This window comes from Chironomus tepperi, unplaced genomic scaffold (assembly GCF_022539635.2).
Source record: "Chironomus tepperi strain 1889 unplaced genomic scaffold, CSIRO-AGI_Ctep_v1 contig_244, whole genome shotgun sequence".
NCBI lineage: Eukaryota > Metazoa > Arthropoda > Insecta > Diptera > Chironomidae > Chironomus > Chironomus tepperi.
Genome location: NW_027226366.1, coordinates 1,298,650 through 1,322,267, shown reverse-complemented (window position 1 = coordinate 1,322,267; position 23,618 = coordinate 1,298,650). Strand labels below are relative to the sequence as shown.

The window sequence follows — 23,618 nt, the reverse complement described above, 5'->3', positions numbered from 1 at the left end:
CAACATTGATATTTACATGCTAACGAGTTTTTAACAATTTTTTTTTATTCAGTTTAAATGCATAGAGAAATGTTATCCTAACTGCTAATATTCCTCAAAATGCAGCATATATTATTAATTAATCTTTCTTATTTCATCATAATGTAATGTTTTTACCATAATGCTTTCATGTTTCTCATCCTATTATGTTTGTATATTATTCTCTTCATAGAAATCCTTTGCCATTTATTTGATCTTTTTTTTACTATATAATTAATTGTATTGTCCCAAGAATATTTAGTGAAAAAATTGAACGAATTTCCATTAACAAACTTTTACATTAATACTTTTTTGTTTGCATATTTGCAAAGGGTTTTTATTCTTCTTTTTTTTTGTTACTAGCTTAAAGAAAATTAATAAATAAATAGGAATTTTTTAACAATTTTTGGATCTTTTTTTAATATTTTCTAATGAAAAATAATTATTTTTTGTAAAGTTTTTTATTGATAAAAAAGTCAGGAAATTTGCTAGAAGCAAACATATTGTTTAGAATTCCAAAAAGGAAGAAATATTTTTTGATCAGAGGATTATTGATTAATGATGGAAAAAAATTTTACCGGTTTTTGAAATTTTGAACTGAATTATTAAATTTTTGACTTGAATTTTCCAAGTAAACATTGCTGAATTCCAATATTTTCTTACAATGTATTGGAATTATAGCTGAAATTTGTTGGTATTATTAGTCCGCAGAGTGACACAAATTCTCTATTTGACATCCATATAGAATATCGACCTAAAGAGATATACATGACTTTTATATGGATTGCAAATGAGACCTTTGAGCCACTCAGAATTTCATTTACCGAAATTAGTTCCAAATATTCCAGTAAACTAATGAAAGTATCAATTTTTATATTGAATATTCCCATTTTTCCAGTAAATTATTGGAAATTTTCCAGTAAAAGTAATGAATAAATCAATGTTCTATTGGAATACTTCCAATATTTCCATCAATTTTCTATTTGAAGTTCATTATTCATATTTTGAACTTATTTGAAATATTTCCGTTAGAAATCTTTCCAGAGATGCTTCCAATGACTTCCATTACTTTGTTCAAATCTCAATGGAAACAAAAAGCTTGAATCTAAATTTTGAGCTTTTCAGACTTCAAAAAAATTTCAAAAATTTATAAAAATCCCTTAGTCCATCAATCAACATCCCTCTAATCTTTTAACAAAAAAAGTCATTTGCTTAATACAACATCTTCAATATATGTATAATTAAATCACGATATGAAAAATTATTCACGAAAAATATTATATTCTCTTATTTTTGTTTTGCATGTATTGTCAATAAATTTGATAAGAAATTGAGGAGAAAAAGGTATGAGCAAGTTGATATTAACAAATACTTGAATTAACACATTCGTCTATGTCATGTCTTAAAACTATCAACTTAGGGGAAACACATTGACCAAATTTTGTGTGTATGTGATAAGGATCTGCTACATTTCAAATTCATCTTACTATTTTTGCTTGTGTTATTTTTTAATAATTATATTAAGTACAATTAATCACAAATAACATATATGAAGAACATTTACTTCACATTTTTTATACTTTTCATCAATAAGACTAAGAACAAAATTAAGTGTGTCGATTCTTATAAAATAAATTAAGTTCAATGTTAGGTGTGAATTAATAAAAATTAAAAGCATAGCTCATAAAATAATTAAATAAAGTAAATTGAAAATTATTTCAAATATTTGACCCGATATACTTCATCCTTACTTCTATTCGGCACATGAAAGGAGCCAAAAAGAGAACTAAAGATGCGCATTTCTCATATTAATTGAGAAAAGAGATAATTTTAGCAGCAGCAGCAGTAAAAATTTTAAATTTCAACCTCTTTGGGTTTATATCAGAAATAAATAACTTCCTCTTCCTTATTCTGCTCTTTTAAATCATTACCATTAGAATTAGTCTTGTTGTTATTATTTATATTGCTATTATTAGATGATAAATGATTGTTTGGTGAAACCTTAGTGAGCAATGGTGCTGTGGCTGATCCATGTAATGAGACACTTCGTGTTTTTTGTGGTGTTTCGACTGTTTGCTCTGTTGGCGCTGCGTCAGAGCTTCTTAAACGATATCGTTCTGGTGCTTGCGATTTAGGATATGTGTTAGTTCTGAATAGAAAAGGATTAAAACTCAATAAAGCAGATTCATGGACAAATAATGAGATTCTCACCTTGTTGCTGGATTCCCTGTCTGCTGGAGATGTTGGGGTGGATTTTGATATTGAGGAGCTGGAATAGGCTGCTGAATAACAGCGGGACTCGAGCCTGTTCTCGAATGATTCGGCACTATTGCTGTTGGCTTTATTAAATAGGATAAACAGTCATTTAATTGGAACTTAAGGATATCATCAGCTACTACAAGTCGGACCTCGACTCGGTTAATGTCATTGTGTACAGTGCAATCAAAAATTTACCTTTTTATCGGCCAATTTCAATGGAAACATTTGAGTTACGCTTGCAGGCGATGTGAGAGTGTTAGTTGTCGGTTTTGTGCTGTAAAACATCACACGGAATGTCAAATTTTAATTGTTAGTGTCAATTTTTATGATGTGAATTTCACGCAAAAATTAAAAAATGAGAGTAAATGTGGAACTGGATATTGATGATAATTAAGATGAAGGAAATTGAAATTGATGGTACTCACTTTGAGAGCGTTGACAATTTAAGCGGTAATTGTTGCTTAACACTTGTTGGTATTTTTGGTGAATTTGTGGCGCTTGCTAAATTAGCTGTTGGTGGTTTAATTGCTGTAATAAAGCATTTTAAATGACGTCAATTGTGTCATTTGTTAATTAATTTATTTTTATCATCCTCACCTGGCATTGGCTTATTCCATCTATTGTCTTTACGAATGCTTGCATTGATTGCTGCTATAATTCCGCCGCCGTCTGTATGATGCTCATCTACACCGGAAATTGATTGAGTATCTTCATTATTCACGTTTACAGGTTGATTAACTGGAATTGCTACATTTGGCGATATTAATAGTCCCTGACTCGAAAGTATTTCCATCTTTCTGTACAACTGCTCACGTTGCTCTTGAATGTCTTGTTGTTCCTTCTTAATTTGCTCTTTTAGAGCTTTTTGCTTCTTCTTCTCTTCATCAAGTTCGCGCTCTTGCAGTTCCTTTTGTTTTGTCCATGCCGTCTTCTCTTCTTGTAGGCGATCTTGAAGATTTCTTAATTCCTCTAATTGATCATTGTGACGATACATATTCTTGGGGTTCTCACGATAATTATTAAGTTGACTTTGCAAGCTCTGTATTGTTGTCATTTGTTGGGATATGATACACAAAAGTGTATGTAAATTATGGGAAACTTGGAGTGCTGCATAGTTATTATCCTTCAACATTTCCGTTGTCACATGTTCCGTATCTGTCATATTTGACATGGAATCTAAATCAGATGTTGTTGATTCGCGTTTCTCATGATCACGATTTGAGAAATAACCAGGTGATAATGTTGGTAGGCCAGCATCTCTTGCTAATTGTATATATGACTGCTTATTACTTCTACGTTCATCAAAGCCTCCAAATGTTTCTGCACGCTTTGGTAATGTTGGGGAAATGTAAACATCACTTTGTCGTTCACCGACGGAACTAAATGATCGAGATAAAGGCAAACCCGTAGCTGCTGTATAAAGTGATGATGCTAATTGACTAATATCTTGAACAGCAATTAAAGTACGTTTCCATATTTCAATTGGATCACAATCATCAACAACTAAATCACGATAGCTTCCAAAGCTTGAAATGAATGTATTGACACCAGGACTTAATTGTTCTGCTGCATTCGGTGCAAATGTTCCTTGACGATTTAACAATAGCTCTAAATGTAATGCAATTTTTTCTTCTAATGCCATTGCTTGCTCAAAGTCCTTTTGACGCATTTTACCTGTATATTGGAAATGATGGAAAATATTAATTGACTATTCTTATTGATTCCACAAATAAAGCTTTCATGAAAAGCTAAACTACGAGTCTACAATTCTATGTCTATAGATTACATCAACTAAGATAGAATGTCCGCTTAAAGACATGGCACAAAAACGCATTTTAAAATTGTTATTTAAAAAGTTCAAAAACAACGGTCAAAAATTATTTGAAATTTGTTTGAAAATTTTCAAACTTTTTAAATAACGGTAAATTGGCACATGAAGAGGAAGATAAGGAGGAAAATAGGCTAACTAATAAACAAATAATTTCTACGTCATACTGCAACATAAAAGAAAATTTTCTTTTACCTTCAAGCCCACTTCCCACTTTTTTTTTATCACAATGCATTTTGATATGATACAATATTTATCATAGCATTAACAATTTATAGTCAATGGCAGATAGGGGGAATAAATGAAAATGGATTTTCTTGTTAGTTATTTACAATTTTTATGTGAGAAATATGAATTAAAGCAATAAATGACATTTTTTTTACATAAATATTCAAGCATAAGTTAATTAACTTACATATGAGATCTCGGATATAGGCTTGCTTTTCATCAATATGTCGCTGTTTCTGATCGGCCGTCAATGTGTCCTCATTTCTTGTATCATCGGCGGGACAATCGAGTACAGCAGCACGTATTGATTGAATCCATACATTTTTATCTTTTGGATTTTGTACTTTCAATTCATACATTTCAGGATTTGCGGGGTTTGATGATATTATATAAATGCCACGTGAATCGGATGCTTTTTCTCTTATCAAGAGCTTTTGTAGGGTTACAACACCAGCCTGAAATTGGAAAGGATTATGAGTTTAATTTTTAGTAATCTTTTTAAATCTGATGGGATTAAATTAATCCTAGGATTTAATTTTTAATCCATTTCTAAAATTACCTTATTTTCTGGATTGAAGAATGTGTATTTATGAGAATTTTCTTGCAGAAAGAACAGACAGTCGGATAGAACGACAACTAATACTGTGAGCATTTTTGACCGACCCTGCATTAAAGTTGCTAAGCCTTCAAATCTATAATAACAAAAAAAGTAATTAATAAACAAAAAATGTTAATTCATAATTAAGTTCAGAACTCACTTCAATTTACGATTTGATGACATAATATCTGACTTCTTAAATTTCATTTCTTTGATTTTTATTTCTTTGTAATCAGATCTTTCGTCAATCAATTTAAGAATTGCATGCGATTTGGCATCAATTCTTTTGAAAATTTCCAACTGCCGATCTTCCTTATCCTTATCAGCAACACGCGAATCAACATCAATCAAAATCTCTCTTACTAATCTCATTGCCTTCATGAGCTTTTCTTGTTCAATTTTGTCTTCGCCAGAACTCTTTAGTAACGGCTGAATTAAGAGAGGATATTTCGTTAGGCGTTGAGTGACAAACAAGATGCACTCAGGAATTCCTTTCTTCTTCAGCAATGGATTGTGTAGACAGTGCTTATACCATTCAGCGAATGTCTGATCTTCAGTCATGTAATACTTAAATGTATCAAGTGCTGAGCGATGATTCGAACAAAATTCACCTGTGGAAATTGAGATAAAATTTAACGGTCATTTGAGATTTAAAATATCTTCGTTAAAAATAAGATTCAATTGTCAAAAGTTCGTTATTTTGAACCGATTCGAAAGAATTTTGAATAAAAATATCAAGAAAATTTACACAAAAATGAATTCATTATAGCAGTCACGTATGTGTCTTATCGAACGGAAATTCACAGCAAAACTAATGAATTGAAATTAATTTGAGGTGGATGTCCGAATTATAAAAATATAATACAATCCAACTTACCGTAAGCACTTTTCAATTTTTGCGCTGATAAGGCAGAAAAGAAGTCGAGCAGAATATCAGCGATACTGTCAACAATATGATGTTCACGTTGTTTTAAACGTAATTTTTTAAGAAACCTGTAAAGTTATGTAAAGTCAATATTAAGCACATAATTAATTAATGTATGGGACATACAATATGTGAAGTTCAGTTAAATCTTGAAGGCGTGGGAACATTCTCTCTAAATTAAGATGACTGAAATGACGCTGTAAACTGTCTACAAATACTTTCTGCATTACTAATAGCGTCTGGCAGTGATGTTTCTCTGTCATTATAAATTCATAAATATGCTCTTGTCGTTTAACTAGCTTATCTTTTAATGACTTGACAACTTCTTTTGGTACACTTGGCGACCATGAATCAGGCTCGTCTATTGCAACGCCTAATATTGACTCAGCACCTAAATCGTGAGGTCCAATTTGTGCCTCATTTAAAAATTCATCGCGTATCAATGGCGTGTCGTCCGAATAGCTTAACAAATGAGAAAGAGAATTAATAAATAAAGTTAATACAGGCATGAATTGTGTGTGTAATTATTGTTAAACAAAAATGTGCATGATAAATCAAAAAGTTAATGCTTGAAAATGAATAAAAAGCAACAAATTCAAAAATATATGAATTATTGAAAATGTTATCTTAATAATTGTTAATAATATCAATTTCAATTGACTTTTGTATCATCTTTTATACTCACTTGGCATGATCATTTGAATGTCCATCGTAATAATCTCGACTATCATGATGTGAATTGTGGCTAATTATTATTTTTTTTTTTTTTGTATGTTTTTTTTTATGCAAGCAGAAGTTAAAATTTTTATTTGAAACAAAAAAAAAAAAGAAATGAAAAAAATAAATCAAAAACTGAACACGAAAAGAATATGTCTAGGTAAATTTTAAAATAGGAAATTGTATATATTATGAGATAGATAAAATAGAGTAAATTTCATTTGCAGATGCTACATAGTTAACTCATGAGTTTTTATTGCACAAATGAGAATGCTAAGAATAGTGAGAGAAAAATGTTCTTTAACAATATGAAAATGAATCAGTTACTAAACAGACATTTTGTGGTTGCAATGCTTTCTATTTTTGTTAGAGCTTTTCAATTTTTGCACTTAAAGTTTGTAACGGTTGGTTTCATTCTGAAAATTCTTCGTTAAAATGGAATTTAAATTTTAGAAATTCGTTAAATCTAGTCAATTTGAATTTCAAATGACCGTTATTTTAAACCGATTTGAATTCTAAATGGCCGTTATTCTTAATCAATTTGAATTCTAAATGACCGTTATTTTGAATCTATTTGGAAAAACCAATATATATATATGTGGTCATGCAGACAAACTTCGCCCCAAAATCGCCCCAAACAAAACTAACACCATCACATTTTTCCATTGTTCTCCGTGTAAAATACTAATGATGGTGTTAGTAAATTTCAAAAATTTAACGGTCACTTTTTCATATGACCACATATATACATATTGGGAAAAACTATTCGTTAAAAATTTAGAAATCCAATTCAAATTAAAATTTACGTTAAATTCAACGAAAAATTCAAATTTTATAGCGAAAAAATTCAAATTTAAAATTTACGTTAAATATAACGAAAGATTCAATTTTTATAAAGACAAAATTTAAATTTAAAATGTTAAAACTTAACGAAAGATTCAAATTTTATAAAATCGTTACTCATTAAAACATGAATTTGAAAGGATTGCGACCCAAATTATCTTCATAATAATTAAGAATATATTACAATGTTCATCAAGCTTCAATACAATAGTAAAGTACTTAAGAAGATAACGTAATGGTAAAATAGTTTTTGTATAATTTTACAGATAAATAGTAATAACAATCAACAGCATTTTACTTAATGAGAATAATGCAGAGAGTCGATGAGAATGATAATATTTGTACAAATAAATTCATATATAATGAATTATAGAGATGTATAGATATATATAAGAAAGCTTCGAGAGAAACACAATAGATCTATGATGAATATTTATATCTTTTTTCATGAAAAATAGAACTCTCAAAATAGAACCTACAGACTACATATATAACAATAATAATTATGGCAAAAATGTGAAATTTTTTTTTAAGTAACGAAAGCGAGATATAAGTTTTTATAAGGAAAAGAACTGAATATTAAACATTTTTTTAGATTCTTTTCTGTTCAGATTTTTTCATTCAGAGGAAATGAACCTATCTTACTGCTACTCAAGATTTGGAAAAGTAGTTTGGAAAATTAACACAAAATAATTATAACGTAACTAAGTAAAACGTTGAAATAATAAGGTTCAAACACGAAAGTCCAAAAGTGTCAGATCAACATAAAATTAAGGAAAATAAGTTGAGGATAGATCCATGGGAATGTAACTTTTAGATTCTTTGGGAATGTACTCTTAGCCATCCCACACAATACTCACTTCAACAGACAATTTGGTTTGATTTTCTAAGATTTTTGGAAGTTTAACCTAAAAATTGATTTTTTTTCCATACTGAGAAACTTTGAAATGTCTAAAATAAGTGTATAGCTATCCTATCTGCCTTTATCACTCGATAACCATAACTAAGTTATGAATTATTTATGACAGTAATCCAAAGATAAATTTCAAATGTACTGGATTAACCTCTTGACGAAGTCTTCTTAACCAGTAAGTTAAAGGATTTGGAAATTTAAATAGATCTTAAATCAATTTGAGCCATTCATGAGTAAGAATTTTAGGTTCTCTAAACCATTCCCACTATGTAAAGCTATCAATAAGCCCTAAAAGCTAAGAATACAATCAAAAAGTTCTCATTCCCTGGTCGAAAAATGCGATAGAAACAATTTTTGTGAAATATATAGAAGGAAAAAATGAAAACTTTTTTCACTCCAAACAATCAACATTTTGGTAAGAATAATTAGAAATGATCATCAAGAAACAAAAACATCTCATAACAGATAATGTATATATTGACATAAATGAACTCATATGTCACTCAGAAGAAATTATAAATAACGCATCTACTTGATTCATTTGTTCAGACCAAACTCAAAAAAATTCAATAAATTGGAAAGGTTTAAAATTTTGAAAAAATAATGTCAAATAAAACACAAGAAATTTGTTCATTTTAAGAAGAAATGAAACGACAAAAAGTTCTGTGTGTGATGGTCGGTTAAAAATTGTTTTTGTTACCTAGCGTGATGCGTCACCACGCCTAATTTATTTGCAACTATCTTCCAAGGTGAGTAGCATCCGATTTGTAACGATTGTTTTTTGCCGCTTTTATAATTAACATAGGAAAAACATAATACATATATTGTCATATCAATAATTTCTTTCCTGATTATTTTTCAATCTTTTTTTGCTAATTTTTTAATTATGTTAAATAAACGATAAAATTGTATATTTCATTCGTTTCAATAAAGTAATTCAGAAACGATAATTAGGAAGAAAAAGTTTGAGATTTGAAAGTGAAAATTTAGAGCGTGTCAATTGAAATTTTGGATACAAAAGCTTTCGCATCTTCTCATGATTGTCAGCTTTTGATGCAAAACTTTTCGCATCCTCTCTAATTTGCCTTTTTGATGCAAAACGTTTCGAATCTTGAAGCAATTCTCGTTTCTTGATCCAAAAATTTTGCATTTTTATATTTGAATTTTATCAATTTTTTGATGCCAAAAGCTTCGCATCTTAAAAATATCTTCGAATTTGAATGCAAGAATCTTTAAAATCCCTTCAATCTTGATATAAAATTATTTTGATCTTTTAATCTTAAATTTCTCTTAAAATCTTGAATTTGATGTAAAATCTTTTGCATCTTTTAGTTATCGATGCAAAACTTACTGTATCTTTAAATTTTTGATGCAAAACCTTTCGCATCTCTCAAATAATCATGACATCAATTGACACCCTCAAAGAGAAAAATGAGGCAAAATAGGAAAGAAATAGACAGAAGATATATGCAACTGATGCAAAGTAAATGAAGTATCAGAAAAAAGTTAATTTCTTCAGATCAATTTTATATCCTTTAATAGACATAATTAAATTATAATTCATGAATCTATTATTATTATATTATATGAAAAAAAAAAGAAAACAAAAAAAAAAATGTTATCGATTCCCCATCAGCATGATTTCATTCATTTTAAACTAATTTTGATGTATTTTTTATTATAGTTAAATTAAATAAGGAGCATTCGCAGACATATCACAGATAAGCATTAATTTGTTCAATCTATATTGTTCATAAATTTTAAGATTTTTTTGTTAATAGAATTATCATAGCTCTCGTTTTAAAGGAGTTCCGGACATTATTTTTGAATTTCTTTAGAGTTTGAAAAACTTTTAATAAATTTTTAAATTTTTTAAATTTGTAAATTCAATTTTAAAGATAGCAAGGACTAAGGTTTTCCCGGGATGGATGGTGTCAATCCTGGGATGGAATACCCTAGCAAGGACATAATCATGGATGCAGACTTCGAAGTCAACTCGAGTTTCATTAGGAAAACTTGGCTTTAGTCAATTCGACTCCATTTAAAATTTGAGTCAACTTCGAGTACTGGATCTGAACAAAACTAATCCTAATCACTTGAAACTTAAGAATTCCGAATTAGGAACCCCTCAAACGAGCCAACAGTTAAGTTGTGAACTTCTTTATTAATTTAATTTATATTATTTGTATTAAGATTGCTTAAGATACAGTAAAAAAATGCAAGGTGAGCTATCTAGTATAATTATTATATATTATCTAGTGAGATTCCTCTATGATTATACATTGCAAAAGCTCATGATAATTCATTTCAATAATGAAAAAAAATAACAAATTATAATAAATACGTATCATAACAAGAAGTGCTCAATATATATCGAGTATATAAAAAAAGTAGTAAAAAGAAAGCATTCCTTTGAATTACCTTGATTCATTAATCTTATTAATTCGTTATGTGAGTATATCATAATCATCTTAAATCTACAACCATTGTTAATTTTTATAAAAAATTATCTTTTGTTTCTCTTTACTCATGATAGGGAACTTGATTCTTATGATCTTGATATTTTATATTATATTATTATTTTTAATGTTATTATATCAAATAAAGCATAAGTGACTGACTTTAAAAATAAAAATTAAAAATTAAAGAAATTCTTCTTTTGTTAAATGTAGCATAATGAAAAAAAAAGAAAACTTATTGAAACAAAGCTTATGTAGTAATATTCATAAGAAGATGTGGAGGAAAAAATAAATGTAATAAGTAAATGAATGAAAATTACCTGCTTGTTGAGTTCTTCTTTCCACTTGATGATTTTAAATTCTGCGACTGTATCGATGATAGCGTTGCGGATTTGAAGGTAGATAGGCAGTTGAAAGGGAAGGAAGAAAAATAAGATAATGAATTCGATTAGTCGTGTTATGCTTGATAATCATTTATTATATAATTCGAGTTGGATGTTTGACAAAGTTTTGCTTCTGGATTTTAAAATTGCCCTAATTTAAATCCTTGGATTAAATTTTAAATCCTAGGATTTAAAGTTGAATCGGTTCACATAAATCTGAAGTTTTTAAATTTGAAAAAGCCGTTAAAAACTCGGTAATTTTCGAAAATCAATCAAATTTCAAATTTTAAAAAGCCGTTAATTTTTAAAATCCAAAAAACCGTTATCATAAAATCATAAATCAAAAAATTGACGAGCCATCTTAATAGCTCCTCCCAAAAATCTTAAAATTCATGTAATTTATCTCAAAGATATATCTAATTATAGAACACAAAAAATCCATAATAATCACAAGAAAGAATATAATCCAAATTTACCTTAGCTAATTTCATTTTACACTCTACTGCATGTTCTTTATACAAAGCGAGATTTATCGCCGCTCCACAAGCTAAAACGGTAGAATCATAGAAAAAAAAAATATTTTACATTTTAATTATGAGCTCATTTGGAAATACACGAGGAAATTGCGGAAAACATAAAGGAAAGAAGTTTATGACTCGATTAAAATATTCTCACTTCTTGTCAACCTTCAAAAATTCATGACAAACACGACCACAGCCTTTAATTCGTTCAATTGTTATTGGTGTAGGTCATGAAAGGAAATGAACATTTCATTCGAGTACAGCTTATAACATTAAAATTATCCGACAATTTCCACTGAGTTTTGTGAATTGGAAATAATAAAATGTGGCAATTACCATCACAGTTTGTCGATTGTCCTTTTGTTTTCATTTTATCCTTTTTCTTGCGTGAGAACAGTGAACCTCTCTTGCGTCGCTTCTCGGGACCAACAAACACCTCGCTGGATATTCAGGTATGGATGAAAATCAGTCAAATAAAAGATTAGTTAGTGACTTATAAGGATAGTGTTTAACTTTTAAGGGGGATTTAGGTATCCTCGATTTGCATATCTATTAAGCAAATTGAGGATATCCTTTAATTAATTAAAAATTAATGTATAATGATTAAAAAAAGCATGCAAACTATGTTAAACTAAAGCTATATCCAAAATGTTAATGTTTGACTATGATTGCATCACAAAATGTTATTTAAATGAAACTATTTTTAAAAAATAAAACTTAAATAAAATGAATATAAAGTTAAAGGTCTTAATGATTATGTCTCTAATTATTAACAATTTCAAGCTAGGTCTCTTAATTTATACTTAGCAACTTACATTTTGTCTCTGTCTCTAACACATAATAAGGATCTATCATCTTGATTTTCATCCTCACTATCTGATAATAGATGTCGTGATCTAATTTTTTCACAACATTTTTTCAGATTATTTTTTATGTTTTTTTCATATCATTTCATTCATTTTTATCAATCATAGATTTATTTATTTTTTTCATTTATTTTGTTGAAATTATAAAAACGAAACAGAGGCATAAAAACAAAGAAAAAAAAATTATTTACAAATTAGCTTTACAATTAAAAAAATTTTGCGATAATAGAAAAAGATGAATTATATTTTGACATTCTTTGAAGGTTCTTTCGATTTTTAACGAATTTTTACTTTTTGAATTGTTAACGGTTCAAAAATATTTAAATTTGAATTTTGAAAAAGTGGTTTTCACTTCGAAACCCTTACAAATGCTTGTCAAAACCCTACAAATTATTCATTTTCTCACTCAAAACTGTACAAATGTTTTAAAAGTCCTTCAAAATTGAACCAATTTGACTTTTGTATGGTTTTCAAAACCATACAAATTATTTCACAAAACCATTCAAATTCCTTAAAAATTTATATCATTTAAATTTCAAATTAACCGTTAATCATGATTGTCATTTCATAAAAATTAGCCAAATTAATCAAAATAAGCTTCAATGTCTGTCCGCATTATGTTGAGATGAAAAAAAATTTAAAGAAAATAGTCAGATTGAATTATTTTCATTTTGGGAAGTAAAAGTGGTGAAATAAGAAATTGTCATTGCTTAACATTTAGAAAAGAAGACATTTTAAAAAGTGAAAATTCACATCAAAAAGTATGACAAAAAAAAAATAAAAGTAAGTAAGGAGATAATAATCTCATTTCTTGTTGTTCGTGTCCGTTAGTCATTACAGATGAAAAAAAAACATTATTAGTTAATTCATATTTCATTGCTAATGCCTTATTCGTGCGGAAAGGTGTGATAATTAAATTAATTAAAATATGACGACATCATGCAAGATTATTTTTTGTTCTTTTCTTTTTTCGACAACTTGAGTGACTTGATAAGAAGAAAAAAAGTCTCAAGTCTCTGCACATTTATGATGTCTTTTCATCTTTTTTTGTTACATCCCAAGAGACAATTCATGGGAATGGCTGTCAAATGGAAGCTTTACCCGGGAGACACAATTGAGACTGTATGTGGTAGACATGTTGCTGTAGTTGTCTACACTGTGTTGCTCGGAAAATGACTGTCATTGTCATCCTGAGCGACACAGAGTAGCCATGTGGCTGTAGTGGCCTACTTTATGTTGCTTGGGAAATGACTGTCATCGTCATCTTAAGCGACACAAAGTAGCCATGTTGCTGTGGTTGACTACTTTGTGTTGCTCGGGAAATGACTGTGATGGCCTTCCTGAGCAAAACAAATTAGGCAATGACAGTCATACAACATTCGAGCGACATGCACCACATAGAGACACCTTGTGCCTCTCGGGCAGAGTGTGCTGCTCAAGCACAATATTAAAAAGTGAAGCATAATTCATTTTAAAAATATAATTATGATATAAACAAAATAGAGATTAAACTAAAGAATATTTTGTGTGTAGCTTAATGTTTATAATCATGTGTGCTGTCATTCTTATTTCTTAAAGTAAGCAAAAAAAGTGATTCACAATATAAATAAATAATAAAAAGTTTATAGTAAAAAAAAAAATTGAATTAAGGAACAGACTTTAGTGTATACACAACATAAATCAAAGGAAAAGTAATGATAGATGGAAAGACTTTAAAAGAAAAATATGAGAAAACAGACAGACGAGAAGAAGAAAAAAAAAGAATTTATTTCGTTAATTAGACTTACGGTACGGCATTCTCCTCTTTAACATTTTGAACGGGTGCTATTGATGGTGTAGAGACAGATTTTTGAAGCGGTATTCGACAAACGGCCGGTGCCAAATTTCTTTTGGCATTCAACTTTTCGAAATCTCTCTACAAATAGAATTGTGGATGGAAAATAAGAAAAAGAAGAAGAAGGAAGCATAAAATAAATTGTCATGTTTACTTTTTGAGATTTTTTAAATCAAAGATTTGATCTTTTTGAGTAAACTATATGAATAAATATTTACCGCCAATTCTGCTTCATTTAGAGAATGTGTGGATATGCCACCAGTGCTATTTCGATTCGTTCGATTATGTAATCTTTCATTGGTACGCAATGATTCCTGCTCCTCACTATCTAAGCTTGTTAAACTGACACTACTCTTGTGAGAGTTCTTCGTGCAGTCAGTTAAATCTTCTATAGCAGTCCATGATTTTCGGCGATTGTCATTTAGCGTATATGTCAAGGCGTTTTGCGCTGCCAACCATATTGCATTATATGTTGCATTTGTCGCACTGAGATTTGGTAATGATGGGCATGAATAGAAAACTTTTGATGATGCGAGCTATTGTTTCATTTCATTTGGAAAGGAATTGGAAATATGGAAAAAAGAGAAAAGAGTTGTAAATTAATTATTATTCAATGGTATACAGTGTAGCCTATACAGCAGTAATGATTAATATTTCCTATGCTTTCAATTATTGTCGGATATTTACCGTTGGATTAATAATTCCAATATTTCCGAAATTGGTGTTTTGAGCTGATGAATTTTTCATCTGAACAACGCTTTCGCGTATGCTCTGGAGATGATTTAGTGAGTCCTCTAAAATGCTGTTATATTTTGTTCCCGGACTATGGGGTGTCACGGAAATTATTGGAACCATATTGCAGTTATGATGATTATTTATGATGATATTATTATTATTATTATTATTATTGTAATTATTTGTCTGAGCAGATGGTGTAGTTATGGTGATTGTATTATTTCCAGCATTATTGAAATTATTGGAACTACTTCCATTGGTATACCCTAAATCGCTGCTAGACATTAAGCTTCCTTTATCTTTGATGTCAATTGTTGATACAAAATAGTTTTTTATATTTGTTGGTGTATGCGTAGGTGTATATAATTTTGCAGCAGATCTTGCTGTTGTTGTATTATTATTACTTATATTATTATTTAGTGTTGGTGCATCTAAATAGTCGGTTACCAGATCAGCATCACTGTCGTCGTCTATTATAATGAAAATAAAGTTAACATTAATGCAAATTAAATTAACAACGTAAAGCTAATGATATTAATGAAATGGATGTTCGTGCATTATGAGTTAGAGTTTGGGGATTTGAGTGCATTTTTCACATAACTATATTCTAGAATTTAAAATTGATTTTTGATTCTTTTTTAATTTTAACCTTAAAATTTAAATAAATCCCACTGGATTTAAATTAATCCAACTGGGTTTAAATGTGACATTAAATAAAACAACGAAACTGCATTGTTTATCTGCTCAGTTCAATGATACCCGGAAAAATTCTCTTGTGCCAAAATAGCACATCTGAAAAGCAGTTTTAAAACTAGGTCAAGAGCTTCAATTGAGGGAAACTGACATAATAAATTTTCTCTTAAAACTAGAGCAAACTTAAATTCGGGTTAAATTCACAGGTTGCTTCAATCAACTTTTTCACTTAACTAAGCAAATTTTCACACTAAATGATTTGCATAAAATTGAACTTTCATTCAGCATGGTAGCTAAGGTAACTCCATTCAATATAAAAACATTTAGTTTTCATGACCAACTAGCAGTTAAATCGAAGCAATCAAAAATCAATTTTATAGAACATTAATCTTGGAAAAGTGCAATAAAATAGACAATTTTCAAGTTTTGAGCTTTCCAAAAAGCTTTCGTTTCGCTCAAACGAAGATGCACAAAAGAGATGAATTAAATGAAGAGGATTAGCATATATCAACCACACAAAAAGCAACATAAAAGAGCATAATCACAAAGGAAAATACACAAAGGGGTCGTTTATAAATGATGTCTAATTTTGATGTTCTGGTTTTAAGCAACAAATTTATGTAGCTCAAACGTTACTCTAATGTATCGCGTCACAAACATTGAAAACAACTTATCTAAAACTGTTGCAATCAACCTGTGTGCCGCGGCACATTAGTGTCGAAGCAAAGAATGCTCAGATGTGTCGTAAAATTTGATCATCATTAAAATAGAGCAGTATTTTTCAAACTGTGGTCATCAACTTACTCTAAAGTATACAAGTATACGTTAGAATTAGATATCAATTGGACATTAGCTTGCCATCAACTAGTTATAACGTATTTTTGTCCATTCAGAACAACAGCAAGACTGTATCATATCACAATACGACACACTACAAAAACACTGTGTCATGTCGCAACACGACACACTGCAGTAAGACTAAATCATGTCGCAAGACGATTTCAGACTAATCGTGAATTAGTTTTAAATTAATAGTGTGTCACGTGCTGAGTAGTTTGTAGAATATTATTCTATAGCTATGTGATACTCGACAGTTAATTATTAAAGCTCACGCGACAATAATCTTCTAATATTAGGTTTAGGATTACAGTATTTCTGATATGAAGATTAGAATTTTTAAGCCTTATAATCTTTAACAATCTTCATACAAAGATTAACAAATTATAATCTACTTGATGGTAAGCCTCAGTCGAAATCGTACTTTTGGCAATTGGAATGTCGCGACACACATGTTGCACAACACTGATCTTTCAGATGATTACTAATAGTCCACATATTTAGCAGACATCACTTATAAAGAATCCCATTTCAACAAAATAAAATATTTCGTCATAATATCATGCACAAAAAAATATATGTAGCATAAAATAAAATAATATTGAATGAGAGGAATGAAAAAAGAAAAAACAACAAGCAACATAATAACATGAGCATGAAAACTTATAAAAATAATATTATTATTATTATTATTTTTGACTTTTTTTTTGTATGTACGTACGGTGGAAAATGCACAATAAATAAATTTATTTTTTTGTTTTTTTGAATCATCGATAAAGAGTAAAAAGAGAAGAGAGTCCAACATCAATGACTATATTATTATAACATATAACGACAACAACACAAAATAGCATAAAAGAATGAAAACAATCATATTCTATTTTGTGTGTGTCTCTCTATCAAAAAATCCAATGAGTTCATAGCGCGCGCCACATGTATATTTGTATGTATTTACGGTGTTGTATGCTTCTCTCGCTTATTGTTGTTATTCTTCTTTTTTCTTTTTCGAAAAATATAAAGGTTTGAACACTACGCTTATTTTTCATTAAAAAGCAGCAACAATATTCATTCTCAATAAAAAATGAGACATGACGCAACCGACGATGACTTCTTTTTTAGTTTTTCATGTGATTTCTTTTGCTTTGCTGATGAAGATGACGCTAAACTTAATCCATTTTCTTCTCAATTTACTTCTCTATGTAAATACGTGTGTTTGTATGAAAATATACAGTATGCAATTGTGACCTTTTCAGAATTGTGAACAGCAACAACAACAACAAAAAATAAAATGAAATAATTTGTATAAATAAATTCATTTCGTATTACGTAGGATGTAGAGTGTATGAAAAAAAAGGCATAAACAAAATGTGGCATTTTATGAAGGTATATAAATATGCTATAGATAACAAATTATCAATGCATAGTAAGTTGTTCCCTCACATTCTGTCAATTTTAGTTTTTAGCAGGTTTATTTTCGATGTGGCAAGTGCTACTCATATCATTTTGGGTGGGCTTTAATTTAATTAATCACTTTTTGTGGGATTTTGGACATGAATGGATATTTTTTTTTTTGGCACTTGTTCCTTGTTTCGTGAAATTGAATTGGCTAGGATTATTATATGCTTAAATTGCACCATGTTGCTCATTTTATATTGCATGTTGTTGTATAAGGATTATTCTAGGAAATGTCGCTTATACAAGACTTTCATTTCACCATCTGTTCTGTGCTTTATAAGGGCAACAGCCATCTATTTATAAGAGAAGCTTGAAAATTACACAAGTGAAGCTTTGTTTGAAATACCCGAGATGCACAATGTAATCGCTGTGGTTGCACTATGTCGATGTAAGGAGCTTATTCAGGGAGAATTTTGGGTGACCTTCTCCCCCAATTTCTGGCTACATCCAGTGTTAACAGTAAGACGAGAAAGTACCCTAACTTCATCTTGCCAACTGTTTTTTAAAATTGAAATCTTAAAGCAATGTGCGCTATGCTGCAATGATCCAAATGTTTAGTATTGTTGTATGTCTGGGCTAGTTAGATCCCTAGTCCAGTGGTTCTTATTCTATTTAGGAGGATAAAACACAGATGCACTGAATGAGGTTCTCATATGACTGAACCTAGTTAACATTTTGTCAATAATCATTTTGAATCTTTATAGGAATTTCCTTTAATTCTAAAAGATATTTACCATCTCTAGAATTTTGCCACTTATTCCTTGTCGAAATACTGCACATCTCTGTTTATTGTTACGTTTACGACTATCATGAATAAGCAATACTCAATGCAACACTTTAAAATCAAGCTGGTTCAAGGTTTACTGCATTTTAGATGCACAAGCCAGCCGTTTTCAGCTGTTCCTTAAAGTTCGTCCAAAACTCCAAGCCTGCAGTTTTGTCGTACCCAAGTTCAAGCATTTAAATCAGTTACTTTTTTAAGAATTGAGTGACACTTTACATTCTGAATATCCTTAGTCCCATTCCAAATTGCAGCCTAGTAGCCACTACCTTTCAGAAATGTATAACAGACACCATGCCATAACGAGTCGTGGTAGCCATCAAGCATCTTTGAGAAAAACGAACCAATTAGCAAAAAAATTATCAAATTTCATTCAATTGAAATTGGATCAAAATTCGTCTTGAAATAGCACAAAGCAGTTCACTTATCAAGTGCTGTTAAAATTGCCAGAAATAATTTCCCAAAAAATTCACTTCAATTTTCTCCTCACTTAGATTGTAAATGTTCTTTTCTCTTAAAAAATTGGGTCAATAAGAAGCTCAGTTCTTTAACCTTTCAAGTGCGCTATTGTCATGAGCCCTTAGATACGCCCAACTTGCACGATATCTTTTATTGTACTTTCAATAGAGGCGAAATAAAATAAGTAAGTGAGTTAAACAAAACAATAGCACTTAAAATATCAAACAAGTACAAGTAAAAGTGCTACTTTCTGCTATTATTTTTCATGCACAACACAGCAACCATATTTCGTAAAAATCATAATAACTAAACAGAAGTTCTCACTGACTTGACTTTTTTTACTTCAAAAACGTACTCAAGTTTTATAATCATTCGAGCTCTTCTTTCCTGCTGTCTTAATGGTTGAGAATTATGGAAAAAATCTTCAAAAAAATAGAACACAATGTACAAGTCTATCCCATTGTTTCAATTTGATTTGTATCTTAATAAATTTATTTCGTTCATCTATGAAGTTTTTCCTCTTGAATTATTCAAAAGTTCATCATTGTTATGATGAATGGCTATGCCACATTATGATTTTAATAATCATAAATCATATGATTGAATCATAAGCAAGTAAGAATGGGGAATTTAGATTAATTAATTATGAGAAACCTTTGCCATTTTTTTGCACTCAATTTACCGCATGCCATTTCAATTAAGTCACACATTTTATGACTGTAAATATGATTAAGTAATTAATTTTTTTACCGCACTTGGCCTTCTTTATCAGAACAAGCATAAAAAAATGTTATTGATAAGAGTCTCAAAAACTGTCAAAAAACAAAGTCGTAGATGAGTGATTTGTAGTCGAAGGACAGAACAAAAAACAAAGTAAATGTATGCGCTCATTTCCTTAAGCTATAGAAGATGAAAGTTTGTCCTTGTCATATCCGTCACACACATGTACGCGACTAGTGACTTAATGAATCATTTTATTATCTCAAGAATCCTCTCAAAATTGCTCTTGAATTCTCATCAACTTTTCATGGCAATAAGTAAGGCGGGCCGCAGTAAACACAGAGATGTCAGGGATATATTGAGGTATGGAGATGAATATAAATTGTAAGGGATGGTTAGACAGGTAGAACTTGGTGTTAGCAATTGACAGCCAACAATGGAGCCAGTTTTAGGGCATCATTTGAGAGGTGCCAAGTCAGGAAGTAAGTAAGCTTAGACAGAATCGAGTCTGAAGATATTTTGTGTCTTTTTAGAGTTTCAAACCAGGATTTTTCCTGTCATTCTCAGACAGCAGAAGCTTTAGAAGCCATACAATATCCAGAGTAACCGTAGATTCCCGTATTGTTATCCCCGTATTGCTTGCCATACTTTGAGTCACTCGGACATACAATAAGGATTAGTAAATAGTTACAAATTGCATATAAGAAGGTCATTGTCACTCATACTCCAACCAACGTGAAGATTTGAACTAGATAAAAGTATTACATCCTTAAATGACCTTCCTGTTCCATAAATACATCCCTGGCAAGCGAAAAAAAACATAACAAGAGATATTGCAGTGAAATGCCTTAATGGAAGCATTTATGCAATAATGAACGGATAAAGAGGAAGTAAGGCTGCACAAAGTACATTAATTGAAGTTGACGAGAGCACTTCTTTTTTTATAAAATTAGCACAATGTCAAGTGAAAAATGATTTTTTTTTGTGTCTCCCTTCATCTCCGTATGTGGAAGGAAATAAGAAAATTCAATAATAAAGAAAAAAAAGGCAACTCATATTGGCAGCCAATTGTTGCTTATTTCTTCCCTTTTTTCTCTCCTCTCATCTCATTCGGTGCATGTATTTTTAAGTATCAAGGTCGCAAGGTATGATGTGCTTTCTCATGTATATTTCGGAGTAATTTTTTTTTTGTCACAATCCATAACTTCCTATTATCTATTATTAACAGATTAGTGAAAATGGCATGGATTGTGGTTATATACTTCATATACTTTGTAGTCGTGTGCAGTAAATGTGATTACTTTTTTTGTTGTCATTTCACCTCTTCTCATAAAAATACTTAATTTCTAATGGTTATGTGTCTAAGCAAGCATTACCTGACGACTGTAAGAGACCTTCTGATGAAATGTCATTATCCATTTTTCGAGTTGTTGTCTTTATGTATTTATTTATTATGTTTATTGACAATTCTGGTTCCTGATACGTGTTAATATATATTTTTGAGTAAATTTTTTTCGTCTGTTTTTGTGACAATTGAGCACAATGAAAGGATTGGAATTAACACTTTTTTGTGAGCATATTAATATTTCATGCTTAAATCGTCATTTGATTAGGAACAGAAAATAATAATATAAAGATTTAGGTACGTCGACTCGACACACTTATAAAACCTTTTCTGGTTCTTCTTTTAATTTTTAATGCTCCAAAATCGCCTTTCTCTGCTGTTCTTCTTTCTTATTTATATTTATTTGTGTAGCTGCAATGTCTTCGTCTTCTCGTTTATCATCAAACATAGAGCACTTGTTATTATGGATATGCAACACATACACACACAGACACTAAGAAACATGCAAAAAAGGATGATTTCTAAATATAATAAAAATAAATAGCAACACATAGGACATGATATAAAATTTAATTAATGAAATAAGCACAAGACACAATAAAAAAAGTCTTTTTTTTGTTACTTTAAATTCAACAAATTATGCATGAAGTTATGAAAAATAGAAGAAAAAAAACTTCATATTCGTCGTCTCTTCTTTTCTGTACTTCCATTTCTGCAACGAAGAACATTACAATTTTTTTTTTCTCATCAAACTAAATAATTGTAGGCTAAATTTATTATGCTACAACATGCCTCAATAGTGAATAAAATGAAAAATTAAAATAAAGGTGAAATTTATATTAAATCCGGGTTTTAAAGAAAGAAAAGAAAGAAAAAAAAATTCATTTTAATTGTAGAATTTGTAGCAACAACAAAAAAGTACAGTTAATTAATGTTTTCTTTTTTTGGATGGAACTACAGTAATAATGTTTAGGAACTCATTTAACATTCCAATCCGATAAATTGGACATTACATAGAATGATAATATCAATGTTAATGACATAAATTGCATAAAAATTTCAACACAAATTCAAGTATTGAAAAAAAGAGACATCGAAGGATTAAATTTTTTTTTCTTCAGATTGATTTTTTTTTTCAACCTGTAGATGTTTTTGTGAATTTCACTTGTTATAATTTATCAGCATCACTTTTAAACACTTGAAAACTGTATTAGCTTAACTATATTGCAATAATTGATTGCACAATGACTGAATGGACCGATATTAATTCACATCTTTTAGAAAAATATCTTTACGACTTTACAGAAAAAAAAACTTTTTTTTTTCATTTCTTCTGACTAATAATATCCGAAAGATGTAAGTAAACTGAGGTGATTAATGTTGGAAGGAATTTATGCCACCTCAGAAATCGGAAGCGCTTTTTAAAGTTTGAAATTATAAAAACCGTTTGACTACTTTGGTTTTAAAATTGAAATTTTTAAATTTTATGAATGAATACTAGATTTTTGATGTTTTAACTTGATTATACAGACATTGAAGCTTTGATCCTGATAATGATTCTCAAATGACCATTTTCATGTTCCTTTATTTCGTAGAATGTTTTCATTAAAATTCTCGGGGGATTCCTTTTATTCCATTGAACTTTTTGTATTGTTTATGTTGTACATTCACGCCCTCAAAGCTCATTTGAAGCATATGCGGCAAAATTTGAAACTTGTTTATCATATTTTCTATCTAAATTGAAGATTTCAGCTTCAGATTCTTGTTTATTCTTTGAAATTTAAGGGATTTGATTATTGTGATTAGGTTTCTTTTCTATATCCCATTACTTCTCTCTTGTTGATGCAAACTTTTGACATTGAATTAAAGTAAATCAATTTAATTCCTATTTATTGATATTTACTGTTCTTATCAGTATGATTGTTCATTATTTATCAGGTATTTATTGATAACATTTAATTAAGTACTTCCTTTTAATTTTGATTTGATTTCCGCTGGATTAGTTTGTCAAGTATTAGTGTTATCTTGGTTTGTCTATTATATCAACAACATTAATTGAATTAGAGTTTAATGAACTTTTGCTTTTGAACTTTAGAATCAGTCTGGAGTTTTTCTAGAAGTTTTCATCCTTTGTTTGACAATTTTAGCGCCAAAATGTTTATTGAATTCTATCAAAATTGCATGCATCTTCGACGTACTGT

At 29.7% G+C, this 23,618-nt stretch overlaps 1 protein-coding gene across 6 annotated transcripts; it reads right to left on the bottom strand.

Annotated features, from left to right (window-relative positions):
* Positions 1–499: 499 nt before the first annotated feature.
* cyst (rho guanine nucleotide exchange factor 18 cysts) lies at positions 500–22,754 on the bottom strand. 6 transcript variants are annotated; one of them, XM_070641212.1, is made up of 21 exons: positions 22,558–22,754; positions 21,449–21,938; positions 15,080–15,597; positions 14,611–14,928; positions 14,346–14,473; positions 12,508–12,588; positions 12,029–12,132; positions 11,648–11,718; positions 11,109–11,155; positions 6,542–6,601; positions 5,983–6,318; positions 5,809–5,924; positions 5,092–5,542; positions 4,893–5,025; positions 4,521–4,788; positions 4,301–4,318; positions 2,875–3,951; positions 2,703–2,805; positions 2,473–2,551; positions 2,230–2,357; positions 500–2,167 (listed from the first exon to the last, which is right to left on the bottom strand). In XM_070641212.1, the coding sequence occupies exons 2-21, from the start codon at positions 21,489–21,491 to the stop codon at positions 1,900–1,902; spliced, it is 4,347 nt and encodes a 1,448-aa protein (XP_070497313.1). In that variant the 5' UTR covers positions 21,492–21,938; positions 22,558–22,754; the 3' UTR covers positions 500–1,899. The 6 variants fall into 6 exon arrangements, with proteins under 6 accessions (XP_070497313.1, XP_070497312.1, XP_070497314.1 ...); XM_070641211.1 differs by having other exon boundaries at positions 21,449–21,910; XM_070641213.1 differs by lacking the exon at positions 4,301–4,318 and having other exon boundaries at positions 21,449–21,910.
* Positions 22,755–23,618: the final 864 nt, after the last annotated feature.